Source organism: Anser brachyrhynchus (genome assembly GCF_964034855.1).
Source record: "Anser brachyrhynchus genome assembly, chromosome: 1".
NCBI lineage: Eukaryota > Metazoa > Chordata > Aves > Anseriformes > Anatidae > Anser > Anser brachyrhynchus.
In genome coordinates, this window is record NC_137694.1 from 9,490,381 (window position 1) to 9,513,273 (window position 22,893).

General features: G+C 35.0%; 1 protein-coding gene across 2 annotated transcripts in view; it reads left to right on the top strand.

The window, feature by feature from the left end:
* SEMA3A (semaphorin 3A) overlaps positions 1 to 20,932 on the top strand; it is a 169,774-nt gene extending 148,842 nt beyond the window's left edge. For both annotated transcript variants that reach the window (XM_080551865.1, XM_080551866.1), the window contains 4 exons: positions 5,662 to 5,819; positions 9,791 to 9,858; positions 15,187 to 15,329; positions 17,010 to 20,932. In XM_080551865.1, the coding sequence (XP_080407991.1) occupies positions 5,662 to 5,819; positions 9,791 to 9,858; positions 15,187 to 15,329; positions 17,010 to 17,465 (825 nt within the window). In that variant the 3' untranslated portion in view covers positions 17,466 to 20,932. The remainder of the gene's footprint in view (positions 1 to 5,661; positions 5,820 to 9,790; positions 9,859 to 15,186; positions 15,330 to 17,009) is intronic.
* The last annotated feature ends 1,961 nt before the right edge of the window (positions 20,933 to 22,893 follow it).

Here is a 22,893-nt window from a genome sequence, read left to right on the forward strand (position 1 = left end):
AAATATTTATTGGCCTCTGTCTTTTAGAGACAGTAACTTGGCAGTAAGTAGGGACATATTAATTACAGCAGCAGCACCCCATCCCTTTACATAAACATCAGTAGTTTCTCAGGAAAATGTGACATGCAAAGGTGAAAGGAAAATCCTAGTTTGTGGTACTTACTGGTAAGGTGGAAACTAAACACAAACTAACCAGCTGGAGGATCTCAAGAAAAAATTCCACATACTGAATCTCATGACAGAGAAACTGTTCTAAAGGAGTCCCCAAACTTGGTCCTTTGCTTTAATGGAACCAGTTCTACTCTGTAGCATTGGTAGCAAATTCTACCAAAGCCAATGTTATAAATTGAAATTCAATTCACATGACAGAGATCCCTGGCTCCAGTTAGGCATGGAAGTAATGTTGGAAGAAAGTATCACCAGAAGAGACTATTACCAGAACCACTTCTGATCCCACCAGAAAAGAGGTAGTGGAATATGAAGAAGCCCTAGGATGAACAAAGTGCAGAAAGATCTCTGTGAAGAGACACAAAATAAATGAAGACTTCTCAGTCTCTAAAATGGTGCAGTCTACAAACAGGCAGGGACATGATGCTAAGGATGATACAGCATGGTAAAATCATGAGTTGCATGCTGTTTCTTTCCCCCAGAGGCTAATCAGACAGCTATGTAAAATATACAAAAGAAGATACCTTTTGACCCAACACACTCTGTGGAAATGACCATGGCACACAGTTTTGCAAACCCTTTGGTGGCTGCGAAAAGGAATTAGAACCACTGATGGGAGAATGTACCAAGGAGCAGTGAGGATAACGATGTTGTTTCTGCATCAGAAAGCCCTTAAGATATTGATCATTGCAGACTGTGGGAGTGTACTGGGGCAACTTAGTCTACTTAAACTAGATATGCATTGCTTCAGTTCAAAATAAATAAGTATGTAAATAAATAAATGTTCTGTAAATACCAGCGACTTGTTCACACTCATTAATTTTTCCATGAATGTCATTCTCAGTAAAAAGGAGATTTGGTATTACTTGCAGGTTTAGGTGCAATGAAAGATGTATGTATTCTAAATAAGATTTAGTTAATTTATCTCTCTGTTGACTATTAAACAGAAGTTGAATTCACTGTATGTAGGAAAGTTGTCTGAAAGCATTCATGTATTTGACAGAAAACGTTTTGTTTGGGGCCACTTTTCTGACATAGTTTATCACCTAAAACAACAAAAATGGCAGGACAAAAAAAAAAAGTGCTATTGAATACTGAGATATTTAAAAACAAACCTGTCAAGTTGTATATATGTTCACTTCATACCAAAATGTTCTGCTTTGGATTATTTTTATAAGTACATTCCCTTAAAGCAGCCAATCATATTCAATAATGGGACATGTATTTTAGTACAATCTCTTCTTCAAAGCGTCTTTAGTTATTCAGGAGAGATTATGATTTTCCCTGAGTCTTTTGAAAACAAATGTACACTACTAAAATTGTCTAAACCTAAAAAAGAACATAAAACACAAGTTAATCAGGCACAGTTAAGCTCATGAAAAATCAACCAGCCTCAGGACAAAATGACAGAATTATGATACAGTATGACAAGCTTTTGGCAATGTGCCTCTGTATCAAATAAGTATTTGGCAACATGTTTCCATTTTATATTTAGGTTTTCAAAATACTGTAGTTTTACAATTCAAACACTTTACTCGTTGTGTTCTGATAATCACAGTGTTTTTCATATAAACAGCACTATAACTTCATGCATTGTAGAAAGCAGAAGCATGAAATGCAAACAGTAAAAACAACAGGTCCTATTGAATACTTTTAAGGACATCACTTTATTTTATTTTCTTCACTAACAATTCTTTTATCTTACTATAAAAGCATGGTACATGGGGTTTCTTCTTATTTTTGAATTTTTTACTATGCTAGATGTTTGAAGCTACCTCTTTTGCTGTCACACCAATATGATATGTTACACCTGATCCTTCTAGCTAGAGAACAAAATCTACAAATTCCTCAGAAACAGAGTTTAGATAAAGATTTAAATGATATAAAACTTGAAGGCTTGCATGCCTTTCTATATAAATATAAATTTGGCCCTCGAGAGAGAGTGACTTTTCGTAAGTAAAAAAAAAAAATTACTTCTTATTCAGCCTTTATGTGCAGATTTAGACTGTCGTTATACAGTCTTTCTCAGCTCTTCTGTCTTTAACTCACAGGAATTATATTTACATTTTCTCACTGAAGCTACATATTCCTTCTAAGAGCATCCTTAATGTAGCATTATTACTTGAGTGACTTATGCATAGTTAACAGTAGACACATACTTTAACAAAACAGCATCCTAGAGTCACTATAATACCCTGCAGCCATCTAAGTTCATAGTTCTGTGGGAGCCAGGCTTCCAGGGAGCCCCTGACTTCACTTGGCCCTGAGTCTGTCTGGTGGGACTCTATATTTCCTCTTGAATCAAAAATGTGGAAGCAGGCCAAAAAGTTAGGCCTGGCTTCCAATAAAAGGTGATTTTTTGTAGAGCAAACTCCCATCTTTTCCTCAGGGTCAGGTTTATGATTCTCTGCTTCAAAAAGCCCTTAAGATGGAAAAAAAAAAAAAAAAAAAAAAAAAGAACCTTGGTTGATATAGTCCATCTCCTCGTCTGGTTAACTGCTACAAATAGCTTTTGTTTCTCCTCCATGACATATTCAATCGAAGACAAGGCAGAGACTTTCAAAAAGACCTTAATGACTGCCTATACATCCTACTTCCCACAGTGTATTGAATCTTAATCAGAGATCCCCAATTCTGTCCATAGAGAGCATATGGGAAGGAAGGACCTATCCAAAATGTATCAGTCACTTAAACAATTTCCTGAACTCTTCTGGGTCAGAGAGTTACCTTTTAAGATGTAAAATGAAATTCAATGTGATTTGAGTCTCCTGCTCCTTAAACCTCATTTTTAAAATTCTGCCTAAGTTCTTCTTTTTGACATTCAATTTTTTATTTTTTTTTTAATTATTATTATTTTTTCTTTTTTAATTGCAAATACAAAATTCTCAGCTATCTCTTCCTCCAAATGCTAGGGAAAGATTGCTTTTTGGCAAGCACAATATGGCAGAGAAATCATTGGACTGCTTAAAATGTTAGTCTCCCCAGCTTCTCTGGAGTAATGATACTTCTGCAAGGATTTTTAGAGGATTTTTTTTTTTTAATTATTTCTCTCTAGTTTGATCTGTTAATCAGATGATTTATTAAATTAAAAACCACTTGGGAGACACTTTTTGCCCAAAAAGCAGTTTGTCTGTGTATGGCAAAGTAAAGTCAGACCATTGATGCAAAACATTCTATTACTACTTTCTGAATTTCATACTGCCTGGATTTATATATTATTAGTGTCCAGAATAATGATCACCAGCTGGAGTCTAAAACTATGATCAGAAGAGCAGCAAACAGGGCAGCAGCCTTCAGGCTGTGCAGCACCTAAAACACATGCTATAGCTCAGTGACTGACTTTATGAACTCACTTACAAGGAGTAGGGACTTTAAGTAACCCTATTTTGGCCTCTTTTTTTTTTTTTTTTTTTCTTTTCTTTTCTTGTGTGTTTCTGGTAATTCTCTAATTCTAAAGACATTTATTAGAAATTAGAGAGGGCTTTTTGACAAAATGAAATTGGTTACAGGGGTGTGTAGGAAACCATTATGCCATACTTCTTTATTTTCCCATATGCATTCTTTGGGTTCATTTTTGTATTGGCTGCACCACACATTGCTACACACACACACACATATATACACACGCATATATATTAATGCCTCAATTACATAGGACCCAGATCAATACCATCTGGACATTTAAGATACTTAAGTGAAGCTCTAATTTGACCTATGCTGCCTCTATAATCAGTAAAGAGAAAAGGCATCCCTTGAGAAATGATTAGGTCGCCTATGATTTGAATTGCTGCTCTTTTTACTGCAGAATATGCCACTAAGCTGGGAACTTCATTAAGTGACTTAAGTTAGGGAAAATCAGCCCATCATGTCTGTTGCCTGTCATCTGCTGCTCAAGGATACACTAGCTGGGGACTGTTACGTACAGTGAAGGCTTTGTGGAGAGATCTGTGTGGTCAGAGATTGTTGCCCAGAAGAACGTGGTTTTACAGCTCAGCTATGGCACTATAATAGATGGAAGCAGCTGCTTAAATAGGGCTTAGTTTTCAATTTACCAGTCAATTTTCTTTTGGATATTTTTCCTTGACATATTTTCCTCAAAAAACTACTGATGTTTACATGAAGGCAAGGGATGTTTCTGTTATAGTTCATATGTCTGTAAAAACTGCCAAACTGCTGTCTCTCTCAAAGAATTTAACACCTTTTTTGAACGCTTTCAGTTTTTCTGTCTCCTGGTATCCTGTGCTCATCATTTCCAGTAGATAGGTAATCTCAGCCACCTTCCATCCCTGAATTTCCTGGAAGTGGTACCTCTGGGACATCACAATGCAGGAGATAAAGAATTTTGATGTTTCTTGAAAACCTATTTTTTCACACCAGCAAGATATATTTTCTAAGACAGAAAAAATGACTACAAATATGCATTTTCTTGGTGGGATTGGTTGGAGTGATACCTTCAAAAGAGAAGTGTTAATTGCTCCACCATGGGTGCTGGACAGATTTTGATAGAAAAGTGTCAGTGTTTTCAAAACAGAAGGATTACACCATTTTATTTTTATGTATCTATTTATTTTGTTTCATCCTAGTTTAGTATCTCAGAATTAAGTGTATTTGCTTACTACACTCATATTTATTCACTTTGTGAATTAGTGTTAAGCTGAAATACATCTGGACTTTCATACGGGATTAGTAGTTCAGTTTCCTTATGCCTCTCTTGGGATCAGCCTCCCAAATGGGTCACCTGAATTTGATATCAAAGAGCAAACCGAGAGAGACAAGATATTCTGTTGTGATGCACTACAAATGGTACCTCATTTTGTTTGCATCACTTTTTTCCTTTGCAACTCCTCTCTACCTTTGAACTCCATCTTTCATTCAACACTGTTTTTTATCCAAAATAAAATATGCCATCTTCCCTCATTAAATATATGTTTTAATGAAAGTGTGTGACCTGCAGAAAAGAGTATGAAGTACCAGAATTACTAGACATGCAAAGAAGTGCATGCATGGCAGCACTTCCTAGCTGAAACATCTCAGCATCTGTCTGAAATAATTTACTTTAGAATTCCCCCCGCATATACACAAATCTAAGTCATATATAGGAAATGGAAGTGAAAGTTGCCTATTTATTTATTTATTAGTTTTTAAAATAGAAACCACAATAATATTCTGCATTGTTTTCTGTCACTGTCACTGGCACATTGTTTTCTTTCACTAGCACTATCCAGTAAGGGGATCTGAATACAAGGAAAGAAAAAGATACAATATTATTTTTTCTTTTTAGAGAAGCCACTGAGAGTTTCATTTAAAAAATCAAAGTCATTCCTATTTGATTTTTTTTAAACAGAGGACAATTCGCATTCCTTTAACGTACATCAGGATCTCAATCCCTTATTGCATTTGTTATTTTACAGTAAATATTTTAGGCTTTCCTAGCAAAAACCTGGTAATTTGAAATTTTATTTATTTATTTATTTATTTTTACTTTTGTTACAGCAACAGCTCTACATTGGCTCTGCCACTGGAATTTCACAGCTTCCTTTACACCGCTGTGATGTGTATGGAAAAGCATGTGCTGAGTGTTGCCTCGCGAGAGACCCTTACTGTGCCTGGGATGGTTCATCTTGCTCACGTTACTTCCCCACTGCTAAGAGGTAGAGACAGTTTCAGATGTCTGCATGGTTTGCTATTTGTTTTAACTGATGATCTCAATATGACTAGAGGGCTTTGGAGATTTTTCATGGGAAGGTTAAGTGCAGTCTTTTCTATTCCAAAGACAATATATTTGTGGGAACTACGCGCAATATGAAGTCTTGGTTGATTTAAAGTGAACACTGCTACTTCTTTGGTTGGCGTAAAAACTGTTGTAAAAAAACATTCAGAGAAATATTGTTTCTGAAATGTATCTGTAACTTTTTATTCAGTAATAAACAGGAAAAAAAATGATTTTTTGTAACATAAGGAGGGGTGTTGATATAAAAAATAAAAAAACACTACTCAACCAACTAAATAATCCTACATTTTCATAAATTTTAATTCAAAGAAAATATTTCTAATGTGTTTTGAACATTAATGGAAAGTTATTATTTAGTGATATATAACATCATTATTATTCTAAAGTATAATTTATATGTGTTGATGTATGTCTAAATGCTCCCAGATCAGAACAACTGTTATTTTACTTTCACTCTGCACTGATGTTGAAGGCTTTGCAATGTAAAGGTTAAGGGAAAACAGACTCTGCAAGTAAAAAACAGCATTTTTATAAGAATTTACAAGTCCTAGTTGCTTGTTCTGAAGATTTAAAATCATATTTTCTTTGCCTTCCTTCGTTTCTAGAATTCTTTCCCTTAAAGCGTATAGTTACTGAACTGCTGTTAGTTACTGAAGTAGAAATTAGGAATAACTGAATTGATAACCACTTGCAAATAAGAACAGACACTGGCGTAGTGTTGAGATTCCCATGATAAATTGGCTAAGCCAAAGACGAAAACTTGTTAACATTAAGAAACAAGGAGTACAAGGATTTATACATGTAAGGACCCTTTATATATATATATCTTAAAATTAATGTTAAAAAATAGTTGGGAGTTTCAGGACTCAAAATTCCAGATTTGAATTGGTTGTTTTAGGAGATGAAATGTAGTATGGGGTGGGAAGTAACATTTGTGTCACAGACTTTTCAGATGGAGAGGATTAAAGTTTCAAGGTTTGCATTACAATGCATCCTGAACAACTACTGATGATAAAAGAAAAAGCTGCTTATGGAATGAACATCAGGTTCTACTTTTGCACCAGGAAACAGAGTTAATCTGAGACTTTTTTTTTCTTTTTTTTTTTCTGAAATTCTTTAGAAAATAATTAAAAAGGAGAAACAGAACCCATCCCAAATGAAGAGCTGGTCAAGTTTTCTCAGCTGCACGGGCTAATTTCAAATTTATGGTGGGAGCACAGCAGTAAGAGGAAGAGGAGAAGGAAAGCAAGGAGAGGGACCAGTGAGGTTTTCAAAGGGACCCTGAGAGATTGAATTGATCTGAAAGTTTTAAGGGTTAGAAATCAGTGTGGTTGAGTACTGTTTCTGAATCGAAGGAGATTTTAGTAAGGTCTAATCACTGGATAATCCTTCTCTGCTACCTCTCAACCATTCTCTGTTCCTGAAACTCATGCTTTCTCTGCATTCCCTAATATCCATTCTTACTCCCTGCCCACTCAAGATTCACAAATCACCTAATCATATAATTCATCTGCTTACACAGAGAGAAAAAATAGGGCTTTTCATTTTTTCCTTATCCGTCTCTTCAATTTATTCTCTTAAATAGCAGACTGAACTCGCCTTTGCCATCAACGGTAAAGGGAAAGACATAGCTCTTCTTGCTGGGATTAAGGGGTGAGGTTAGTGAGCTACACTGGTCTGCATAGCTATAGAAAAACTTTGGGTTGCAAAACTTATGTTTCTTGAGCTCACTTCAAAATTAAAAGTAAGTTCTGGGAGACTGAGGTCCTGACAGGAGAAGCAGCTGTCCCACGCAACCTCCCCCCTTTCTCCCCTGGGAGCAGCAGCAACAGCAGAATAAAAAGTCTACTGAGGGGGAGGATCAACTATTTACATGGTACCTGCTGTACCCACTGCCCCAAGCCAACTTTGAATGCATCTGTGACAAAATCAGCATTGTGGAAAACGGCTTAAATGTCATCATTTTCCAAATAATGAATGTCTGCAATTTTAGGCTCCAGAAATATTGGGAAAGTGGAGTCCTGAGGCATTTGCACAGATGCTTTGCTACTAGAGATTTTTTTTTTCCTTTTTTAAAAAGGAACTTTTATGAGTCATGATTTTAATTTACTTCTCTTTCTTTGTATATTTAAGAAGTTTAAATGACAGTTCAGAGCTCCTGTACTGTGACCACTTAACTCTGCCCCATGCAGATGTGTTCTGGTTCATATTTCATAAATCATCGTGTTGATAAAATACTGATATGTGTGACATTTTCCTGAGATTCTAACTAAACATCACATCCAAATTCCATTGACGGTAATATGAATCTTTCCACAGGTTTTTTCCTACAAATAGTACCCTATAAATATACTGTCTTTCAAAATTTAGGATGGAGTAATGTAATTGTATGGTTCCTTAAGTCTTGGGAATATTTTTATTTATTGGTAAACAGTACTATAAAGAAGATATCTGAAATCAGGATCAGTATATTTTTGAATCATATATCAATCAACAAAAAAATCGTTCTTATTAAAGCATGCTAAGATCTGATTCACTAGGAACATTTTTTTGTGGTTTTTATTCAGAAAGACATCAAGAATGCACGTTCTCCATTTTTTTTTTTTTTTAAATTTTTGCCATACTTCATATACATAATTTCAGTTTTAACGTTTCAATAGTTTTCAGTTGAAAGCAAACAAACAAACAAGCAAACAAAACTAAAATCTTTCAGCCAAGAGGAGTCAGCTGTGCAAATGATGGTGCCTCTGTGAAAACTCTTAGTATGTGTTGATGCTGGGCTCTTAGAGACTGCAAATAGGGCTAGTGAACTGAAGAGAGATGGTCTCTGTGCTGCACAACAATGGCTTTTTAAAAATGTGGGCTGTTGCCACAAGGGAGTGACCAACAGTGCTTTTTACAAGGCTACTTGACTTTTGCATATCCGTTGTTGGATGCTGTAATCTGAAATCACAGCATTGTTCAGCAGTTTAATCCTCTTTGTTCTCCTAATTTTGCAAGCCCTCAGGCTTTCTCTGATTCCTAAAGTAAAATGCTCACACTTGAAACACATCTTTGTTTGCCTTGTTCTTCTTTCTTTTTTAATATGAAACCCTTTTCTGTGGCTCAGCTGAATTTTCTGTCACAGCTATTTAAACAAAAATAGGAGCAGACAAAGAGAGAACAAATGCAAAATAAAATTATATTTAAAAGCTTTCTTCTGTGAAATAGAGTATTTTTAGCACAGATCTGTTTGTTTACTGAAATCGCTAGTGGAGATAAAACTGGGGAAAGACTTCACAATCATTTCTAAATCTTCCTGTGCAAGTGTTTTATTCAGTTACTCTAAAGACAAAGCCATTTGCAATACATATATTAAATGTTTTACACATACGTTAGTCTGCAGTGGCTGAGATCATCTACTTAATTTAATTTAGATTTTGTAGAAAATACAACACTTTGACACTCTTTAAAAGCCATTCATTCTAATATGTCATTTTAATTAAAAGATGCCATGATACTTACAGTATTCTGTGCTTGCAGAAAAGCCATGTCTTCATGTTTTTGGTGCATGCTCAACTTTACTGTTTATGCTTTGATACCTTATAACAGTCCCGGTATCTGTGAACCAAGTCATGAATTTGTCTCTGATTAATATTACCTACAAAGTTAAAATGTATTTCATAGGCTCAGTACAAGAGACATGCATTTACCAGATCCTGAAGACTTTATCTGTAAGTGTAGAGGCTGATGAACTATGATAATGCATAGAATATAATAAGATGATTTCCTTAATCATGTTGACTAGATGCACTTGTGACTTATGTAATTATATTTATATGTTCCATTTGTTGGCAAAAGTGAATGCTGACCATTGAGGTCACTAATAATTTTCAAATATAATACTTACAGACGTACTAGACGACAAGACATCCGAAATGGAGACCCTCTTACCCACTGCTCAGATCTGCAGCATCATGGTGAGTTATGGGAATGGCTAAATTACAACAAATTTGTATGAACTTACAGACTCTGCACTGCATGAGTAAAATAGGAAACACGTGAATGGTTTGTTGGATAAATTGTCTTGAACATTTTGTACAGATGAACATAATGTATCATTGTCTCAATTTATTACAGCAGCCTGTATTATAGCAACCACTAAAGATTATTATTATTTTTTTTATTCCTCAGTTAACAGTTTTAATTATTATTATTATTATTATTATTATTATTATTTTCTGATTCACTTACCTTATATCATACTATCAGGCTAGGTGTATTATGTCGGAAAAGAATAATATCTCCTTCAAAGCAGCAAGAAGTACATATATGTTACTTCATATAATTTGAATGTGATGATAAACAAGCACATGATTAGCCACCTTTGCTAAATATGGAATGGCTTTTGTTGTAGGTGACACCCTAACAGCTCTTACCATCAGGACGTTCCATGTAGTAGGCCTGTCCTGTGTGCTTTCAGTAGGCTTTCAGTTTTCCCTGACATCTTTTACTTTCTTTTTTTTTTTTTTTTTAATTTTCACATACTGTATTGACCAGATCTTCCATTCTTGAATTGCTTGGCTCATGAACCTCACAGTTACTAATTTGTTGCCAAACTCTTCAAAAGATCTTCACTCAGAGAATGAAAAATGTACTTTTTGCCCTACATGAAGAGAACACTTAGGCAACACTTCCCTCTGCTGGAAAAAAAAAAAAAAAAAGATTACTTGTGTTTGTGTTATATCTGTAATAACAGTTAAACTATTGGACAGATTTCTGGGATAAATAAAGTAGAGGTGGCTGTACATGGAGATACCTCAAAACCCTTATGTCCATCCAGTTCTTATACTAGCAACAATGACTAATAATCCATACACGTACTCTTGTGTCAGCTACAATTCACTACCACCATCTATCAGTAACTATTTTTTCTATCTTCCTTTTTAATTATTTGAAAATCATAGTTAAGATTACTGTAGCTTTTCTTTTTGCTTCATCATTTTCAGACTCAGGCCAAGCTACTCAGAATAAAGGGATTGGGAAAGTTCATGAATGGACTATGACCAATATACAATTGTCACATTTTGAGAACTCATGAATGCACAATTAGATTCATTTGAATTTGACAATGTGGACTAGTAGAAAGTTCACAATTTTTCACTTAAATGATATCTAGTAATAGACATCAGATAGCAGATGAGACAACTGGCTATTGGGGCTGAGATGACATATTGGTTCCCCAATACGAAATTACATCAGGCACTACATATGGATTTTATTCCTGAAAGCAGCATGTCTTAGACATTGCCTTCACCTTTTTTTCTTTCTCCATCTTTAAACTACTCATGGTGAGCTAGCTACCACAGGTCCATTTTATTTTTAACATTCTCTTCCCATTGCTAGTTTTACTTTATACAACTTTAGGTCTGTTCCCTATCTTCATAGACCAGGAAAGTAATTCAAAACACTTTTTTTTTTAACCTTCCCCTGGAAAACATATTTGCCTGAAAATATATCCTCTGTCCAAAGAATAGAGAGTAATCTTGTGCAGTCTTTTAATGACAAAAATCATGAGAACTCAAGGTCAGGAAAAAGCTATTATATACTACTCTCGACCACAAGGAGTTTTAATACAGCTTAGTCAAAATAGGTAGAGCAGTGAAGTATGAGGCAAGATATCACTTGAAAATTGTACTTAGTGGTGAAATGAAGATGGAGCGACTGGAAGAAACTAACTTACAAAAAAACAAACCAAACCAAACCAAACCAAAAAAACACTCCAGGACTTACTTCAGTTCTTCAGTTCCAGGTTCCTTTAAGGATGCACTGTCTAAATACCTTACACAATGAATGCTTTAGATTGCTCTAGAATTGATTTTTCTCCAAATTAATTCTAACTTTTGAATCTGTAAAATTTTCCTAGATTATTTACGTATGGAAAAGTGCATCATGCAGTATACAGACAGCTACATGGTCCATGAACTTTGCCAATTTACCTTATTTTTTTTCCTTGGTTATGACCAGTAGTTTCTTGGACAACACAAGTAGAATTGGGAATTTTTATAGCCAAGAATGAGCTCCAGCAATCATTTACTACATTTCTACACATTTCTCTGCAGGAACAAAACAAACAAACAAACAAACAAACAATAACAACAACAAAAAAACAGTCTCTTAGTATACAAGTCACTTTTAAAGACATTGTGGAAATTTACCTAGATATCAGTCAGAAGCAATACTGCTTAATAAAGCTTAGTTAGCTCTCTCAGTTCGTTTGTGCAAATGCATAAGACATAGTATGCTGCGACAACAGAGAAAGCTAAGGATCCTCAGTTGTACGTATGTTTGGCCAGATATTAGTGTTTGAATTTAAAAACATAATCAACTTTTTGTCAGCCAAAGAACAAATTTTCTTTAATTATTCCATACTAGTGCTATCAAGAAATTTATCAAGGTTTTTTGTTTGTTTGTTTGTTTATTTGTATGTTTGTTTGTTTTGAATAATTTGTAAGTGAGGTGGAACCTTTTCTTAGGTAAGTCATCCCAGGGAGAGCTCACAGAACTGCTCCTTGTTTGTCTGTAAAATCAGATGCATTCACCTGCAAACCAATCTTGGGATAAGTACCTAACCTTTCATACTTCTTCAGTTATGTCAGAAATTATGTATTTATCAGGGTAGTAAACTGATATTGCTGTTGAATTCATTTTGGGAATTGCAGATCTCAGACAGGATTTTGGGTTGAAATTCATAACCACCCTCATGACTTCTATAGTTTTTTAATTACTCCAGCTGTTCTTCTGAACTTCCTAGTCTTTCATTCTTCTTCCTACTCTCTTCACCTTCTCCCTCAGTCCCGGAGCTGTTCTCTGGTCCTGTGATTATGCCATCACTTTGCTTTACTTTCTTGCACTCTACATACTCAGTATTATGTGAACTCTATAGACATTTTTGGACCTGTTTCTGCTCCCTTAAATCATGGAAATTAAATTTTAAGGATTTCTTAATTCCTTCCCCTCTCATTGCATGGCTGTTGCTAAATTTTCTGGAGCTGTGAACAACTTGAAAGAGGGCTTCTGCTACCTACCATGTGATCTCAGACTTGAATGCCATGGGCGAGATCCAGCAAACCACCCAGAAGTTTCAAATGGTGTCAGAGCATTCACCTTCAAGCTAACTTTCATTAAAACTGTGGTTAGTTTCTCAAATATTAAGGATATCCTAGGCATCTACTTTTTCCTGAAGAAACTCCTTTATATAGTTAAAACTATGCTACTGCTCATGCACAGTAGGATCCTTGACAAAGAAATGATCCTAGGCTAAGGGGACATTTCCTACTGGCTGTCTTATATGCTGCTGCCCTGCATGTGCTGTCTGTTGTGCATCCCAGTGCAGATACGAAACTGCCTCTTGTCAACTGTATGAGTATCGTTGGCTGCCTGCTTAGTCATGTGAATTCTGTTCCTAAATCAGAGCACCTAACTTGAAAGAGAAGAGAAAGGACACCTAGATCATGCTGTTGAATCTATAGAGTAGCAATGAGTAATCATCCAACCATTTCCATTTGCAATCATTATCTTTTCACTTCCAGTCATATTCAGTTAATCTCTTCATATATTTCCAGTTCTTCACTTTTATTGACAAAAATTTGCCCAAGCTCCATCAGGCCTTTCCTCTGTACACTTGGCTACATTCTCTTCCATCTGTATTACAATTTCTTTGTTGCTTTGCTTTCTAAGTCATTCCACCATTGCTCTCCATCTTCCTGGCCTACAGCTGTACTGACATTCTTCATTGGGATGTGGTCTCTGAGAGATGTCATAAAAGTTGCTTCAGTTGCTTGATTATATGATATCCCGCTTACTTGCTGGAAAAGTTTATAATCCAACAGAGGAAAGCAAGCTAATCCATCCCTATTTTTTTAACATTCATAGGCCATTTGATGTTTCCTTACTGAGAACTGGGCAAGCACAAGTTCCTATTCTGTCTCCCATCCCTCCTCCTATCCTCCATTGCACTGCAAGTCATTATGGAAAGACATGATTTCTGTGTCAACATAAACCAGAAGCTCAATTTTACCTTTGGCTCAGTAGTCTATCAAACAACTTGTGTTTGCTAAACTTGGCCAATATGATAAAGGCTAAGTGAAAGCAAACACATTATGACAAGGGATTTATTTGAGAATATTTTAATTAGACATCATTTTCCTGTTAAACTGTTTCAAAAGAAGTTCCTAAAAAAAATCCAGTACTATAGATCAAAAATGGAAAATGGAAAGAATGACAAATAATGGCAGGGGGACAGGAAACCCCATGAGATCAAAACAGTGTTAAATAGTTTACCAACCCCTTCCTCTCCATCTACTCTGTAGGATTATTGTATTCTTGCCACTTAAGACCATAACAGCATTTTAAAGAGCTAAGGTGGAGAGTTGAAATATGATGCCTTACAGCCTCTGTGGTATTGGAGAAGAATCAAATGCCATATAAGTCCTATAGCTATGTGATATTTCCAGCAAGTTGATGAATATCTTGAAACATTGCTGTTACAAAAGGAAGTAATTTGTTTAACTTTCTTTTTCCCCTCCCATAATGTCTGGTTTATTAACCTCATTACATTTCCATAAATTATATCAGTATGAGAGGAAATGATTAATTGAAGATTGTTTCCTCAAAAACATTATTCCTGGTCATTAACAGCTTCAGCAAACCATAGTGCCATATAATCTAAATACATTATACTACTTTTAAATAGCCTCATGTTTTATTACTTTGCTCTAAAGTATTATGATCATAGAGCCCAGGAGGCATCATTACAGGCATTCTGCAACTACACCCTGAGTTTTCTCACTGCATACAGTTGGCCACTAAAAATTCTTGTCGTGTCCTAGATGTTTTCCTTGATGAATAAAAATGAGGTTTGAACAAAATTTCACAATGAAATTCATTAACTTCACATATTGATATATTAACAGCTGTTAGGATTTAAAATACAAAAATAAAAAACTACAAGGGTTACTTACAAAAATAGAGGTGTTGGAGATTTTCCAAAGACATGTTGATATGGAGAAATTCATCTTTAAGAGTCTTATTACGTTGAAACACCTTAAAGGACCCCCACTTGTAAATAAACATTCATTTGCTAATTAAGATCTTTTTTCTTTCCTGATCATTTAAATTTGTTTCCCTCCCCCTCCCCCTCCTCCTCCCCCTCCCTTCTTCCTATTTTCCTTTTTTCCTTTTTTCCCTTTTTCCCCTTTTTTCCTTTTTTTCCTTTTTCCTATTTTCCTTTTCCCCTTGCTTTACAGATAATCCAAGTGGTCAGACTGTGGAGGAAAAGATTATCTATGGAGTAGAGAATAGCAGCACTTTTCTCGAGTGCAGTCCAAAATCTCAACGTGCCATAGTCTACTGGCAATTCCAGAAGCAAAACGATGACCGCAAAGAAGAGGTACAGTAGAAAAAAATTAAGAGATACAACTAATCTTTTCTATGAAGATATATTTGAACCTCTGTCCTTCGCAGAATAATGTCCATCTGTACTTCAGTTTGCAGTTGTTCTCCTGGAATCTTATTATTTCTCTTGCTCCTCATCATATTCATACTCTTATCACATAAAATCCCATAAACTCCAAGAGGTTTTACTGATCTGCATAAGAAAACTTTCATACTCTGTCCCTGGTTTACTCCTTGTAAAACATACTGTTTGTTGTTGTTGTTGTTTGTTTGTTTGTTTCTTTTCTTTGTTTTGTTTTGATTTTCATTCAGATATTTTAGATATACTAAAATTCCCTTTCACAGATGATCAACAAAAAGCTAGTATGCTAAGTACCACCTAAGGCATCATACACGGATTATATTGAACTTAAATATTACAAAGACCTGAAAGCTGCTTCTGGAAAAAAAAAAAAAAAAAAAAAAAAAGAGAGAGAGAGAGAGAAAGCTGACTATATTCATCTAATTATGCTGTGTAAAAGGTAGTCCAACAGAAGTGTTTCCTATGTGCTGCATGCTCTAAGACTGAACTGCAGATAATACAGACAGAATGAGGAACTGTAGTAGACCCAAGAGTATGAAAACTTGCATATCTTTTTCATCAAAAAGCAGTATTCATAGAAGCAAAACCACTCACTTTCTCTGGTTGCATTGCACTAAACTGACAGATTATTTTCCTCTTTCTCTTGTCACCAACATTCTTACATTATTACTTGGGTTCTTGAGAACCTATTACCCGGGTTCTCAAATCATCTTACTATCCAGCTAGGTCACATATGTCTTAAGAGAATAATCTACTCTGGTATGTAAAGAGATCAAGCTAGGAAACAAAAACTTGTCTGTTGCATTAAAGTATTTGGAAATATACACAAACTACACTGAAATAAGTTTTTTAAAGCATGCACTTAGTTACATAAACCGATTTATATACTTATGATTTTTGCTTTATTTGCATAAATAGTAAAATATTTAGAATTTATTCTTGGTGAAGAGAGCAACAGATGAATTTGTGCCCATTCTGTCCACAGCTCCACATGGATTCAAAAAAGGAAATTATATTTCTAGATATCAGTTCATTCATAAATATATATTTTGGACAGCTACTTTTTGAATATTAAAAATTTCAGATTGAATCATTATTGTTCCTTTGTAAATTCTCCACTTACCCTGAACCCCCTCCTACAAATAAAACCTTCTATAGCAGGGAACAATTGAACCTTTCCCACATATGTATTTGGGCTTAACTGAAAGGTAATAGTAAATGTGGCATCTTTAATTAAGGCAAATGAATCCATGCTGGCTCTGCTGATTAACTGTTGGCATTTTCTCTAATCTTACTGACAATTCCATCTGATTGAGCTGCTACCAGTATTTCTCAAGTATCAATAAAGACTAAAGAGTAAATTCTTCATCCTCCAAACTCCTTTTGTACCACAAGAATAGTTTGTCCAGAGTATTTGACTCTGCCATAACTGCAGATGACTGGCAAGGGGTATTCCATTTATGTGGGTTTTGGGATTTTTGGCCAAATTTTACTAGCTGAAATGAACTGTACTAAGGAACTTGTAAGTTAAGATGATAATTTTGCACATATATGAAAGATAACTATTGAAATTACCCCTTTTGTCTAATACAGATAAAAGTGGATGATCGAATGATCCGAACAGAGCAAGGCCTATTGCTACGAAGTCTTCAACGGAGAGACTCTGGTATTTATTTTTGTCATGCTGTGGAGCATGGCTTCATGCAAACTTTGCTCAAAGTGACCCTGGAAGTAATTGATACTGACCACCTGGAAGAGCTGCTCCATAAAGAAGATGATGGTGATGCCTCCAAAACCAAGGACGCTACCAATAGCATGACACCCAGTCAAAAGATCTGGTATAGAGACTTCATGCAGTTAATCAATCACCCCAATCTCAACACGATGGATGAGTTCTGTGAGCAGGTTTGGAAAAGAGACCGCAAACAACGCCGTCAAAGGCCTGCCAATGCGCAGGTGAATACAAATAAGTGGAAACACCTACAAGAGAATAAAAAAGGTAGGAACAGGAGGACCCATGAATTTGAGAGGGCACCACGGAGTGTCTGAGCTACATTACCTCTAGGAACCTCATCCAAGTAGAAACTTGTATAGACAGATAACTGGAAAAAAAATGCAATATACATGAACTTTTTCATGGCATTATGTGGATGTTTACAAGAGTGGAAAGTTCAAACAGTTTCCACTAGGTTTAAATAAAATCTATTTCTAACTTTCCTAGTAAGTCCTTTGTCTCTGCTCTGATTCTAAGACCAGAAAGACCAGAGTATCAAGGATGAAAACTCACCTGGACCTAGCTTACTGCTCAAACAGTTCTCCAAGTATTCAGCAGGCAGGTTTTGCTTTCTCTTTTGCCTGAGATATAGACAAAATGCTGTATTTCATGCTGTCATCTTAAAGAAAAGAAAAACAAAACCCACCTTTCATCATCAGCACTACCACTCCTAGACTTATTATAAAACTGCATGAACTCATTAAGCTGATGAACGTCTAAATACATGATTGGACACAAGGATTTGTTCTTGTTTTGTCTACCAGTTCTCCTGTTTATAAGTACTAGAAGAGGAAAAACAATACTGAGTGAGATTGTGGAAATTTGAACAACATATGGAAATTTGAACATCATCTGGAAGAACAAAAAAAGTTTGGAGTACACTGGCCTACTACTGATGACTTCTTTCAGCTTTGATCTAAAGATGTATTTTATTAAAAATATAATTTAAATGTACAATGGAAAATATGCAGCAAACATTAGCTCTTTTCTAAAATAGATTAGACTTTTTGTCTTAGAAATATTGTACTTCCTAATTATTGGTTTAGAGGAAAAAAAATAAGGACAACTTCCAATTATGAGCTGCTTTACTTTTTTGTTTGGAAAATCTTTCAGGGGAACTAGTCACACTGCAGTTAACCTCCTCCCCACTGTCTCAGTAACCTTTATGACATGTAACTTCAGAACAATTTTAAAACTAAGCTATTTTAACATGAAAGTCACTGTATCGCATGGAAGTCTTCTGCATTCTTTTCTCTAAGTATGGTATTTGAAATGATTGAACTTGTGTAATACCTTACTATAGACTGAACCAATTAAGAGGAGAGTTGATTTTCAGTTGTATATTTTTTTATTATTATTATTAAAAAAAAAAAAAGTAAATAGCATTAAAATACCCTCTACTAATTACACTCCTGCTTTCTTGGTTCATAAATATTTGTGAATGCTAATATTTAAATAATGTGGCTCATAGACTATCATATATCCATGAGCAAAGCTCACATTCAGCTTAAGGTGTTTTGTTCCCAACTCAGTGGTAGAAATATGTCCACACTAGTGATTCCCAGTGCTCCATTCTTTTTGTGGGCCAGATCACCTAAATGCAAAGTACTAGCACTAGGCCACATATATATAACCTCAGAGCCAGCTCTCTGTTTTAAAATCAAAGGGACTATTTTATCCCTGGGTGATGTCTGCTGCAGTAGTAAATTGGTGCAGTTCAGTTTAACATTATTTTATACTAGCAGATAATTTGGTCCTGCACTTCTGTCTTATTCTATATACAGGAGAGCAACAGGGTAAAACAGACAATGCACTTGCACCATAAGTGTCAGTTTAGGGATATAAGTAGTGGATTTATTCACCTCAGCACATATGTGCCTTTGGTCCCCAGTTCTATGGTGTCCAGTTCTTTTGAAGTCATCTTTCTCCAGCCTCCTATATTTTGCCTTGGTAGAGTCAGTAAATGGCATAATTTCAAGTAATGTCATTGCGGGGAAGATTACTAGAACAAAGTCCTTAGTTTGCTAAAGGAGTTTTTATATAAAAGTGTGTCTGTATTGATGACTGATCTGTTTTGTTGTTATTCACTCCAGATTATTTAATTTATCAATCACAACACTATTGGCCTTATCAGATACAATAGAACACAACTGCTGTGACAGCAACTCTCACAGTATGTCCCCGTCTCCTTGCTACTCACTAATTAAAGTATCTTTCTGATTAGCAAAACCTTGGTTTCTTGCCTTCACAACAGCTGGGTTGTCACTAAAGGCCCAATCACTTTAGACCCCTTTGAATCTTTTGCAGGGGATGAACTTGCAAGTTTTTTTACCATTTAATTCTTTAGCATAAATTCATTGAATAGGGCAGGACAAGTCTGTAAGGCCATGGAAAGTACTTGGGAATTTAGTTTTGAAGCAAGTTTAACTATCTCTTGTGTTTAACTTGACTCTTGTGAACTTTAGTGTGCTGTTAAATTCTCATACTTTCATGATATGCTGAGTAGAGATAAATTAAAACATAGGTTCAACTATGTGCTTTCCTGTACAGAAGTATTAATTTTCAGCTCAGCCTATGATTAATTTGTGATCCTTGTTGTCTGTTGAAGTATTTAATTGTAATCACAGAACACTCTTTAGCCTTTTGTGTAGGGCTATTATGTACCATCAAGTCATTAGAATCCTCTTTGTTACAAAAGGAAACAGTTTTAAAATGAACCTCAGAGAATTCATTGGGAAAAATATAGATTGATTTTGACAGGCCCTAAATGACTTAGTTTCCTTTTATACATATTAATGGTATTGCCATGTAACTTTTTTTTTTTTTTCTTTACCATGCTCATTTTTACCTTTATTTGCTGAAAAAAATAAAAAATAAAAAATCCAAACCAACCTCTTCCAATACTCCTTAAGAAAAAAACAGCTTAAATTAAGTCTGGGTTCTAAGATGTGCTTTTCTGTATAGAAAAAAAGATAATTAATGGGAACAAAATTACAGAAGTTGCAATGTTTTTACTATGACCTATCAGTCTAATTGGATAATAGATGTGATCAGATCTTACTGACTTCAATCCAGTCCTCACTGACATGAGTAGTCTTGTTTATGTCTTTGTATTTGCTCATGTAAATAAGAGGGTAGATGATCAAGTCAGCAGCAGAAATTGATGTTTTTCACATTCATATTATGGTCAAATTAAAACAACATTTAATATTACTGTGAAATGAACTGTTTTTTTTTCAAAGAAAATAGGCCTTAATAAATTCATGGATAGAAAGATGCCCTGCAGCTTCAATAAAAATCATACCCCCATTTGTGTCATATTTTTTTAACACACCATAAGGATTAAAAATAAAGGTAAAAACAGCATTTCTGTAAATCATCAATAAAACCCTCTAAACTCCTAGTTACAGACTTTAGAAAAAGTAAGAAGTTGTGTTTATGCTGGAGAGAAATAAAAAGTTTCATTTATAACCATAAAAAATTGTTTTAAGATATCCATTTGAAAGGAAGAAAATACATTGAATCTTATTCTTACTCATGTACACCGCACTTGCATGGATCACTGAAGATGGGAATTTGTTCAATGTCTCCTGAAAACTGTATGATGATTATGTTAAACTATAACATCAAACTGAGAAAACGTGCATCTTTGCAGAACAGAGTTAAATCTTAATGACCCAATAAAGTCACTATGTAAAGAAAAAAAAATAAAAAAAATAAAAATTAAATTAAATGCATGTGAATGCGCATTTACTGATCCTTTTTATGTATTATTTAGTGAATATCAATGGTATGTGTTTAATAGTTCAGTTTTTGCTACCTACACATTAGCCAAAAGAGATGTAAATATTTTTGACTAGATAAGGAGGTACAGTGTAAAGTACTGTTATCTAGAGGTACTCCATTTTGGTGTGTTCAGCATAATACTAAAATGCAAGATTTTGTCACACAGGTGATAAGGTAGTTTATTTGCTATATCAGTGCCAAAGTTATGTGCTTATTCTTTAAGCACATTCCTTACTGGATAGTAAATAACTCTAATTCTATATCTATCTATCAATTCAGATGGGAACTAGAAAACTGGAGAGGAAAAATGTAATGAAACTGCTGCTGTAAATTATTTCTTTTAGCATGTATTCAGTTGTTGAATAAACATTTCTTCCAAATATTTGAAGTTCACTGTCTTAACTATTTATATGGAAATGTGCCCTGTAACCTTCATGAATGTATGGAGTGTATTGCTGCCAATATAATGCTATCAGTGTATATAAGTTCTGTTTACTAAGCCAGAAGGGCTGTTATTTTTATTAATGGTGTTTATTGTTTCTTTGTGAAGAGTACAAACTAGTAAGGCTTGAAATGGAACCTTCAAACTTATCTTCAGCATATCATTTGACACAGCCTCATGGACTTGTGCAGGTAAAGCTGCACATGCACATAAGCAACCCACTCTGCCCATGAACAAAACTAAGTCAGCCTGGAAGTGATGCAGAAATTAGCAGGTTGATATGCTTGATGGAATCTACTCTGTGCTATTCAAATGGCTTAGTATGGCTATACTGCTTCCTCTTGGAAACTGGCTTGCATAGACAGCAAGTAAAATAAATCAGTTTCTGTCTGTTATCAACATACCCTTGTATTAGGCAAATTTAGTAGCTGTCTGGAAGTGCCTAAGGGCTTTATCTAAAAGTAGAATGGCATAGCATTAAGCATTGTGCAAACAGGTAATGAGATGAATTCTACCCTGGAAGACATGAAGTTTAACAATACTTGACAAGAAGTGGGAAAAGAAAGTGTTATTTCCATTTGCCACATAAAGAATTGAAAAAAGAACCAGTAGTACTCAATCATCACTAATCCATTCATCTCTGCCCATGTGCCTCTCTGTAAAGCAAAGATAGAGATGTCCACTTCAAAAGAAAGTTGTACAGTTGCTACTGTCTTTTGAGCATGAAAATAAGCCCTAACAGCATCCAGGTTATTCATTGGTTTGCAAAAGATGTCATCAGATACATCAAAATGGAAAGGATGTGGAGGTCAGTAAATTCACTAACTGAAAAACCAGGGTATTATTATTATTTTTTTTTTTTTCTGTCTGCCTAGTGCAGGGATTATAAATACTCATAAAGGATGACCCTTGTTTCTGAATATAGCCACGCTGTGTCCTTTGCTAGAGTACTCTGCAGAGCACAGCTAGACTCACTGTCTTTTGCAACTACATTGCTACATTGCCAGGAATGTATAATGCCTAGGGATAACCTTCATTGACACTGAGTTGGAAGAAAGAAGAAACATTTGTGGTTTAATGCATGTTTATATATATATATATATATATATATACATATATATATATATATTTAAACTGTCGGCTTTCAGTGAGATTAAATCCACTTTTCCCTGAGGTATTTGAGGCTCTATGTGTAATTCTAGTGAATCTCTGAAGAACATGTTTGGCAGCCTCATCTATAAATTGTCATAAATGTTCCTTTTGTGAAGACTGAAATATACCCTTCTGTTTTCTTACGGGTCACATTCACTGAGCTCTCCATCAAACACACGTTTAATGCGAGGCAAAGTTCTGATGTCTTTTTCCAAAGCCTAAAACAAAAGGACTATTCTCTTCAGGATGCTCAGTATCAGGATTCAAGTAGATCAGAGTATTAGTGAACCATCCAGTTTCTTTGCTCCCCATAAATACTTGAG